The sequence below is a fragment of the Hetaerina americana genome, unplaced genomic scaffold (genome assembly GCF_022747635.1).
Source record: "Hetaerina americana unplaced genomic scaffold, ioHetAmer1.1.p SCAF_7, whole genome shotgun sequence".
In the NCBI taxonomy this organism is placed as follows: Eukaryota; Metazoa; Arthropoda; class Insecta; order Odonata; family Calopterygidae; genus Hetaerina; species Hetaerina americana.
In genome coordinates, this window is record NW_027287316.1 from 37,935,988 (window position 1) to 37,946,660 (window position 10,673).

The window sequence follows — 10,673 nt, forward strand, 5'->3', positions numbered from 1 at the left end:
TGGTTTCCTAGGAAAATCTGGCACCCGAAAAATCACATAGCTTGGGTGGAGCTATAGGTGTCCAGAGAGACTTGCCCGGTAATCGAACCCGGGCCCTCCGGTCAGTAGTCCAACGCTCTACCCCTGGACTACCGCGACCCACTTTACGATATAATATTTCAGTTTCTTTCTGAAGGATGTCATATGATGAATGGATTGATGTATGAATGGATGGTTCTGATGGATTGTGATGGGCCACATATTCGGCCGATTCTATCCATACCTTTGCATGCCTTTGGGTAAAACTGAAGAAGAGAGGAGGGAGTTCATCACAGCTGTCTGCTTAACGTCACCTTCTGGCGAGAGAGCCGAAATGTCTAGCTCGAGGACGAAGTCACCTTCCCACTTGTGTGCCGGCTTACACGACACGTAAGAATCCAGGATTGATGTAAGGAAGGATCTCGAACGGTGAACATGGAGCAGGATCGCCTCTATCCCACTGATTCCATGCACGTTGCGCAAGCTGAGATTCGCGCCGACTTTGATCAGATAAGTAACACACGCACGATGTCCCCCGTAAGCCGCTCGATGCAACGGTGTCGAACCATTAGCGTCTTTCGCGTTGATCACACTTAAAGACACCTCCGGCGAGCCCTGGTTTTTACCAGACACAAAAACGACCAAGAGTCTCAGAAGTTTGACGTCGCCTCTCGAAGCGGCTTCATGGAGAGGGGTGGTACCGTACTCATTCTTTCTGCTCGGGTCGGCCCCTTTATCTAACAACATTTTAGACACACTTTCTGATCCCAGGGATACCGCGTTCATTAGCACCGAATCGGAAATATCGTTAGAGTGATTAAAATTCTTGTGGTTGAGTAGAACGCTCACTATCCGTTCATAGCTGGCAGCCAGCTCGTCCACTGCTCCCTCATCCTTCTTTGCTACGGCGGCTCCTTCTTCGGGGAAGTTGATCGGGGAAGAGGAATCGGAAGTTCTGATTGAAGATTGAGTCCCTGATGAAATTTCACACAGAAATACTTCCGAGGAATGACAGCCAGGTTTAACGGAAGATGATGCAGGTCGGGTGATCGTATCGTCTATAATGACCTTCCTCAGGATGGCACCAGCGAAGAGGAGTGGAGTGTTACCAATTCGGTCCATGACATTAGGATTGGCACCATTACTCAGCAGAATCTCAACGCACTTTGCATTGTTCGATTTGACAGCTTCGTGTAGTGCTGTTGCCCCTTGGCAGATCGGGAGAGGCATCTGTGGACGTAAGTAAAAGTTCAAATGACTAAAACAATTTCTGTGGTAAAGACAAAACCTAAGTTAATCTTATTTGCTCAGTAGATAAGTATTGAAAAGTAAATCTCAAGTCAGATGAATGGTTGGTTGGTTGACCCGAGAGGTCAACAGACGGTTTATTCGTTTGCACCCCTGCCTTGTAATTAATCAACTTTGGCCAACTAGAAAATGTTTCATACCCTGAAATAGGGTTAAGAGAAATTACTCTAGGAAGAATACTGGAAGGACGATAACCCCAGACATGAGAAGTGAATCATCACGTAGCCCAGCAAGGATTTTTCTGGTTGGTTCCTCGAAATGATACTTCTAACCTCCTTAAATCATCTCCTTTCTACTCCTGCCATTCTAATAGCCATCTTTCCGCGCATTTGAGTGCTGCAAACTTTAATTTGATCAATATTCCAGAGTTCTCAACAAATAATTTCAATTACTAGGGCGACTTTTAAAGTATTTTTGGACGTTGGACCAAGTTTTATCGTACCAACGGTTATTGAAGGAAGGTTATTTAGATTTCTAGCTACTGCTCAATAGCTAAGCAAATCAAGGACAATGCTTATCTAAATAATACGTACGAGGGTCATCCGGAAAGTAGTACCCGTTCGTGCCGCATGAAGTGCTGACGACGCGAGTAGCCGCTGGACGAGGTCAGATAGCTTCAGTGGCTTGTCTGCCTTCTCTGAGCCAAGTTGCGTGACGCTAGCATTGCCTGTGTTGTTTCTGTGATTGTTTACAATGTTTAAAAAAATTGAGAACGCCGCCAGTTGTGAAGTGAGGGCAGTGATTAAATTCCTCAATGCAAGAAACGTTCGCCCATGTGATATTCATCGCCAATTAAAGGAGGTGTATGGAGACAATGTAATGGACGAGTCGTCTGTTCGGCGGTGGTGTCGCAACTTCAACATGGGGAGGGGGAACACACACGACGATGAGCGTTCGCCGTCTGTCATTACAGACCAACTGGTGAGCTCAGTTGACGAATTCGTGAGGAACGATCGGCGCGTCACAATTGATGACATCTGTGAGCATTTTCCCAATGTTTCTCGAACAATTGTTCATGAAATTGTTAAACACCATCTGCATTATGCAAAAATTTGTGCAAGATGGGTCCCTCGCGTATCTCAATGAGCTGGCGGCGAAGGACTATGCAGCAGGAATACAGAAACTTGTCACACGTTATGACAAATGCCTTAATTTGCTTGGAGATTATGTTGAGAAGTAGTTTAAAGTATCCTCTTTCAAATAAAATTTTTTATGTTTGTTAATATTTACTTTTGTGTCTTTATTTCACGAACGGGTACTACTTTCCGGATGACCCTCGTACAATGCTCGTACGTCTATTGTAAATAAGGATTTATGATGGAGGATGTAAATAAGAAGAAACAGTGCCATCTTCAGTTTGTATCGCGAATACCAAAGATCTCGTTTGCTGTCTTCCTCCTTTAACATACTCACATTTATAAGATAATCCACCCTCACAGTTGGACGCTGAATTCTGGCCATGTTAGGAGCCACCGCCGACTGGTTAGGACTTGCTCCGGCTTTCAACAACTCGGCCATGCATGCCTCATGGCCCAGCGCTGCCGCCATGACGAGGGGTGTCAGCCCGAAGTGGTCGGCGGGACTTGATTCCATATCCTTTACGGAAAGGAGGAGCCTTACGATCTCCCTGGAGCCCATCCAGATGGCCAAATGCAAGGCGGTCAGCATGGAGGGAAAAATCTTGGCCGCCGGGTCCTCTCCGAAATCCAAGGCTCTCGAGGCGGCCGACGGGTCACAGGCGGCGATGGAGTCAAGCAATCGAGGAGTCACGGTCAAGCCGAAGTAGAAGTGTGGCCCCACAACGTGGTAGCAGTCCTTCCCCTCGAGTTCGACGAAACCAGGTGTTATTCGCAGCGCGGAAATGGTTCGGAGGCGGGGCGAGGCGGCACCTTCCTCCACAATGACATCGACAAGTGCTCCGGCGTCTTTTAGCAAAGAGATCAACTTTTCGTGGATCCGAAACATGGCTGGAACGGTGGAAAGCATAAGGCCCTCGACAGCGGTGAGCAAAGGAGTCTCGAGGAAATTATTCCTGGCGTTGACGTTCATCCCGGAAAGGATGAGCACGTGAACTATTTCCAGACTTTTTGAAGAAAAAGACACTGCTTTGGTGTCTGTCCTTACCGCTCTGACTGCCTCGTGGAGGAAAGAGCTACCGTCCTTCAAAGTGGGAATCTGTTTATGAGGAAGCGGATTGGAACTATGACTTTTTCCGTAAAGAGAGTGTAAATAAGATACAAAACTCTAGCATGTCCACAAATTAATAGTCAACAATTAGGAACATGCAGATAAACTATGTTTACGCTGCTACCAATAAAAAATATTGAAATATGGCTTACTCTGACGGTTTATAACGACGATTAATCAATTTCAGAAAGTAACTCGCCAACCAATCGACTAAAAAATCGTACTATCGTGGTGAGGACAATTCCTGCACGGTGTCTTGCCAACAGTATGGATTGGCTTATATAGCTTTATCTTTCCCATTATCCCATCTGCAAACGATCTCAATTTAAAAGTAATATATTTATATCCCTCCCCTACCAGTCTGCAGATGAAATGATGGCAGCCAAAGGAAACTATCTGGGAACGCGAAGGATATTGTTGATGGCTGTATTTAAGTTTTTCTTGATTCCATATTCAGAGTACAATACCACGAATTGGCGAATATACCAAGCATTGACAAATATTGGACTAAAACAGGATATTAAAGTATTAACTCGATGCCATCGTTGAAATTTGTGATGAATGGATTTTAAATTTTTACGGCTATTTTTTCCACGCGAGAGGAAAAATAACCATGCTCGAGGAAAGTCCGCATTATAAATATATTTGCATTTATTTTGTTCGGTAAGATAATACAGGGTAATACTGTATTATACGTACCATAATACATGTTATATGTAATTTCCAATTTTATAAGCAGACACTTGGCCCTTGGGTCCATTTCTAAAAGCTACAAGTCGATTAACGAGTCCTCTTAAACAGTCTTAAATGTAATATCAAACTGACAATTTCTCATATTATGTAATGTAATAAACAATTGTTGAATTATTTATTACCAACAGAAAACTCTGTTTGTGCAAATTACAAGTAACTGTAAACTGAATTTTATTCTTGAGAAGCGGCACTCTGGTACCAGCCTGGGTGAAGCTGAGGGTATCTTGAGTCACAGGAATTTGAAAATGGGACCACTGATAAGAAGCTAATCCCGCGCTACCCTACGTACCACGCCATCTCATCCAAAAGAGATAATGGAAATCGATTAACCAAGGATAGAAAATTTTAGAAAAAAATTGAACAGGAGATGTAATAAGTAATTGCAGTCACGAAAGCACACTTAGAGATTGTAATCGTGGAAATTCACTCTATACACGGCAGAAATATGCTCAAGATGTTCCAAAACGCCTGAAATACAAGTATCTATCGATTTTCCTATATCAGTATACATAAATTTTAGTTTGTAGGCGCATCAGACCTTAAAAATGTGTGTCATCTTCACCTTAGCCTCACCACCATTCAATAACCTCACCACCATTTTCTTGAGTCAAGGGGCTTCGAAGGGCAGATTAAATGTCTAGTTAAGGAAGGTGTGGCCTCTGGTCGTAGGTATGGGTAGTCATATAGCAATTAGCGTTTGGAGTGATTTAAAAAAATTGTGGAGAAAATATCATACCCTACTAAAACTTGTGCTGCAGTTGGGTGCGTATATTTTCCTTGCAATAGAACGAATCAGAGCATTGGCAAGTTTTTACATGAAGATAGTCATTGAAACCATTGTATTTAATGTACTGCATTCAGCGTTGAATCTTGTACGTGAAGGAAATGGTAAAAGAGGGATAGAAAGAGCAGTGGGTAGGAATGATTGTCCGTGGGGAATTCATAAAATCTGTTAGATTCAAATGAAGCTTTAGATAGCCGAGGAAAAGGTTAGGCATGCTAGATGGGAAGAGTGTATTGTGGGGTGTCTGGTTGTCTTATTAGGTGAGGCTTAGAAATAATGCAGTGTTCATCCAAACCATAACTTAATAGGCAAACTGACTACCAATTAACAAGCAATCATTATTATCCTTCCGCAAACATAAATAAAACTGATGCAGTAGGAAATGCACGAAAACGGATAAAACGAAGTATTGGCTGGTCCAAATTCCGGGTGTAGTCCATATCTGACTTCTACATATATTTGATTTAAGTATTTCTATTCGTTTTATAAGAAATGATGAACACGATTACATTTTTAACTACTCTGATATTAAATACTTGCTAATGTTTTCGAATAACACGAAGCTGCAATTCTATGCATGGAATTTCAAATATGTGCACATATGATTACTTACATAGCTCCATATATCTGATCTTGAATCACTGGGCATGGTTTTTGTGAAAAATTTTCTCCAATCATGCAGCAACTTCTTCACTCTTTCTACGTCCTTGTCGTCAATTGCTTTTAAAAGTGCTGTCGCAAAAATTTTTGAGAACATATCACGCTGCTCTAAAGTCGGGATTTTCGTGTGATTACGCGCATTAGTATTATACCTAAAATAATGTTCTTCGTTTCTGTATCCGATTTCAGGTTCAATAACCTTCATGCTGTACATCTCTCAAGGTGGATCCTTTTCTTAAACTGAAATGAAAAGAGAAAAGAACAACTTGAGGTAAGTAAATTTTCCATGTTGATAGGAAGGACATGCAATATACCGATATTACCGATAGTCTAATTTCAAATTATTCATTAATATAGTAATTCTAATTCTAAGATAAGCAACACTTAGCGGACATCAACTTGAATAAATCGAGCACCTATTCAGAAAGTATTTTAGAAGGAGATGGGTAAGTTATAAGACTACTATAAGAACAATGTTGCGTGAAGAAGCTTTTAAATTGAGGGGAAGTGCACGAATGGGGTACCTTAATTAAGATTTTAAAAAAATTAGTCTAAACCTTAATAAGGAGCACATTTTTGAATGGATTGAAAACTTGGTCGTTTGAGGCAAGAGGATGAGTTTAGACTTGTTCCTTTGAGATATGTGTCTAGAAGGGAAATAGAAAAAAACGTAAAACGGACGGAAAAGGAAAAGACGAAGTTCTTGGCATGGCAGGATAATAGAGAAAGTTTTAGGACGAAATTCGAAAGAAGGCAGGACAAGTGGACGCAAGAGAAACTAAGAGTCAATGAGATGCCAAAGGTGGTAATAGGTGGGAGCATGATGGGTAAGCGTTGTTGAAGGAGAAAAAGACTAGGTATAATAATAGAATTAACAAAGGTAGCATATATGAAAAGCTATATAACGAATGAATGCAATATTCAGTACATGGTTTGCAATACCTTAGTTCATCGGAAACCACCACGACTAGGTAAAATACTGTTGTGGCCATTACGGATGGGGTTAATTTATCGATATTAACGACTACTACTAAATATAACTAATGCTATCATGATCAACCACCATTCTCTGTCATGACTTCTACCATTCTCTACCATGAGTACTAGGATTGTCATCATCAGATTCTTTTAAATTGACATCAAATAAAGTAAACTTTCAACCACGGTTTCCAAGGAACTGTGAGCGGAATATCTCCTTAAATGTCCGAAAAAAAGAGCACATGTACTTGATTACTGAGGAGGTATGCGGTTTTTTAAATAATAAGGATGAAGATTTCGGATTTGAGTGATTTGAAGTGCGAAGAGCAAGGATCTCAAGTATTCCTTAGAGTGGACTTTTTACCTTTCCTCTTCATTAATAATTTCTGATGAATAAAACTTCCCATTGTTGTGGCCAAATGTTTATAATGGAGGCAACTTAGAGCAATATAAATCTTTCATTTCACACCTACGACAGAAAATCAGAGGCGGAAAAAGATGCTCAATGTCCCAATATTTTCATTGTCACATTGATGGACGAAAGTAGTCGAGTGGCATGATTCCTCTTTTTATATGGAAAGTGAAAAATTTCGGCTAGTTTGGGGTGTAGAACCACTAGTGATGGTAGAAGTAAGAAGGGATATAGCAATCCAAATTGTAAAGAAGGCTCTCTAGAAGAAGAAATTAATACTGACAGCAAATAGTACTAGCGTGTACATAAGAAAGGTTTCATTAAAAGCTGTATGTGGAGTCTACTTTTCCAATTATAAGAGACTAAGACGATAGGAGTAGCAGAGAAAAGAAGATTGGAGGCGATGGGAAAATGGTTCTAAAAGATAATGATGAAAATAATATGGATAGACGGAGTAAAAATTGAGGAGTACTTCGAAGAGCGGATGAAGCAAGAATCCTATGAAGGACAATTACGAGAAGAAGAAGAGGGAAACTATCTGGACACATCCTGGCGCACGAGAGTTGATTGAAGACCAAAATTGAAGGAAATTGAGAGGGGATGAGTTATAACGCAAGGCCACTGATGAACTATGGTGATCAAGTAATGTAAAATGTCGATACCATGAGCTATGAGGGAATGAAGAGATTGGTAGGGAATAACATTGTCTGGAGATCTACCGAAGCCAATCCTCAAATTGAAAACCCGTGATAAGTGGAGTTTGATTGGCTGCAAGGGGGGGGGGGGGCTCTTACAGAATCGGAAAAAGACAAGCCATATCCCTAAGGCGCAATATTGTTCCGGACCACGGTGTCAAAAGCTTTCTCCAGATCCAGGAATGCAATAAAGACTGATTCCCATTCTTCCCTAAGTTTTCCAAATTGAAAATTGGCTCTCACTTTCGAACTCTTCAGCTTTCCCCAGTATTTTCAATTGATTTTCGTCGGCCTCATACCCGATATATCAGGCTTATAGTTGTAATGTTTTCTTATCTGCCTGCGCTTTTCTTTTGCGGTATGGGGACCGTGATGTTCCTCTTGAAGTCCATCTGTATTTCTACTCGCATATAAATATAACATTTTAGTTCAAAGAACTTTTTCCACACCTTATTTCTTGAACACTTTTAGCTCAGAGGGTACTTCACCAGTCTTTGGTGACATATTTTCCGGTAAACTCTACGCTCCAGGGTCAAATTCAGTCCAAAGAATGTAGTCTCCCATCTCTCTCCATGAACCCTATCAACCATGTACTCTTCTTCAAGTGACCTGACATGTATTTCTTTCCCATAAAAATTGTGCTTCAAGTACATTTTTCTGCATTATCTTTACCTTAAATCAGTACTTCACCATTGCCATCATGCATTATTTCAACGCTCCTTCAGAGTTCTCCGAAGCCGCATCTCACGGCTGTGTACGTTACTTCCACTTTCCCTTCAGCAATCCCCAATTCAATTGTTTCACTCCTTCAACAGGTTCTTTACTCACCTTTCCGCCATGCGACTGATGTAATTACTCAATCTTTTGTAACTTTTTTCCCTTCTTTGTTTCTTGAATTTTCGTGCTCTTCTTCAGGCATATCAAGGTCAGCACTCCTCAAGGCCTCCTTTTCTCAAGCCTCGACAGTCCCGAATTTTTTCTTGACTTTCAATGATCCACTTCTCATAATATTCCATAAGTGTATTTCTTTGGTTGATTCTGTGTCACCATAAATTTCCATTTCTTTTTCCAATTCTCACTGGAATGCGTTCAGTGTCAATCCATATTACTGACTGCCATTCGTTTTGCATCACTGTATTTGGCCTTTTGAATTGGAAATAGTATTTAACTAGCAGGCGAAGTTGTGGTCACCGCCGATATTTGCTCCCAGATAACTTATTTAGTCCTTTAGACGATTCCTAAATTTATGCTTCAGAGGGCTGTAATGAATTTGTCATCTTCATGCACCTCCAGGCATCTCCAACGAGAATCTTCCCCGTGCGCAGTTTTGAAAGGACGCATTTGCCACAAATAATTTATACTGTTCCCAGAGCTTCAGACTCGACAACCGAAACTCGCCCCTCAATCGATGATAGACCAATACAGAATCATTTTGTGCGTTGACGGCGGAGATATCTTTCGCGGGCGAACTCGCTGCGTTTCAGCGCGGCCGATCCGAATAAATGCCTATAACAATGTAGTAGCGGTGGAAATGCGGTAAAAGTCCATTACTTCGTGGTGCGCACAAATATATGTTACACTGCGACAGCTGTTGACTTTTTTAAACAAAACACAAAATAAAGGGAGCGATTGGGTTTTCGTAGGAGGATGGTAAATACCTTTTCTTCGTTGACTACTGTGATGCCGTTCGTGAAGAATCTATTTCGGCCACTCAAAAGCTCCCGTCAATATGGTACGCTGAATGAGGTGGTTTACTCTCTCGTCTGCCCCACTCGTCTTCATATCAAAATCGATGTGAAGCAATTTACAATTCTTCTTTTCGTTTTGCTGGTGCAAAGAGCACTTGCTTGTAAACATGTCAACTAACCTAATGTTTTTCACCTTCTTATCCTCCCCAAATTTCTTCACGAACTCACTGTTTTGAATTCTTCTCACTCATTTTGTTTTTTAATCCTTCTGACTATTTCCTGCCAGTTTTCTGTTTAGCATTAATATTAATAAAACATAACTCAATGCATTCAAAGTTGTTTGATACCATGAGAAACCTTGACAAATTCCAAAGAAACTGCGGGAGATGCCGCAACAGTAACTTTTAACGGAGTCATCCGCTAATGTGCATTTCAATGCAACAATTTCAGAGCGTAAAAATCATTCGCCTTGACTGGGACTCGAACCCAGATCCCTCAATATCCGGTCGAGTGCTTTAGCCACTTAAGCTACCGAGGCGTCCTCTTAAACTCTGAAATTTTGGGGCTTTTTTAAAGGAACTAGATGTTATGACGAAATACCGTACATACAATGTCACATGTATTCGTAGTCGTGCGCGAGGTGCCACTGTCCACGAGGTTAAAGCCAACTTTTAAACACGTATGGTGTTTTCCCTTTGACAAATTCCAAAGAAACTGCGGGAGATGCCGCAACAGTAACTTTTAACGGAGTCATCCGCTAATGTGCATTTCAATGCAACAATTTCAGAGCGTAAAAATCATTCGCCTTGACTGGGACTCGAACCCAGATCCCTCAATATCCGGTCGAGTGCTTTAGCCACTTAAGCTACCGAGGCGTCCTCTTGTTGCATTGAAATGCACATTAGCGGATGACTCCGTTAAAAGTTACTGTTGCGGCATCTCCCGCAGTTTCTTTGGAATTTGTCAAAGTATTAACACCATAAGTGTTTAATGTTGGCTTTAACCTCGTGGACAGTGGCGCCTCGCGCACGACTACGAATGCATGTGACATTGTATGTACGGTATTTCGTCACAACATCTAGTTCCTTTAAAAGCCCCAAATTTTCAGAGTTTAAGAGGACGCCTCGGTAGCTAAGTGGCTAAAGCACTCGACCGGATATTGAGGGATCTGGGTTCGAATCCCAGTCAAG

General features: G+C 41.4%; 1 protein-coding gene across 1 annotated transcript; it reads right to left on the bottom strand.

Annotated features, from left to right (window-relative positions):
* Positions 1-252: 252 nt before the first annotated feature.
* On the bottom strand, positions 253-5,699 carry LOC139696637 (serine/threonine-protein phosphatase 6 regulatory ankyrin repeat subunit A-like). Its single transcript, XM_071595446.1, has 3 exons — positions 5,664-5,699; positions 2,740-3,501; positions 253-1,248 (listed from the first exon to the last, which is right to left on the bottom strand). The coding sequence occupies exons 1-3, from the start codon at positions 5,697-5,699 to the stop codon at positions 253-255; spliced, it is 1,794 nt and encodes a 597-aa protein (XP_071451547.1).
* Positions 5,700-10,673: the final 4,974 nt, after the last annotated feature.

Excerpts from the sequence above, each read along its gene's own strand:
- LOC139696637 (XM_071595446.1), bottom strand. The coding sequence starts at position 5,699 with ATGCCCAGTGATTCAAGATCAGATATATGGAGCTAT. Across the intron at positions 3,502-5,663 it reads GATCAGATATATGGAGCTAT|ATTCCCACTTTGAAGGACGG; the intron begins GTAAGTAATCAT and ends CCTCATAAACAG. Across the intron at positions 1,249-2,739 it reads GGGTGGATTATCTTATAAAT|ATGCCTCTCCCGATCTGCCA; the intron begins GTGAGTATGTTA and ends TTACGTCCACAG.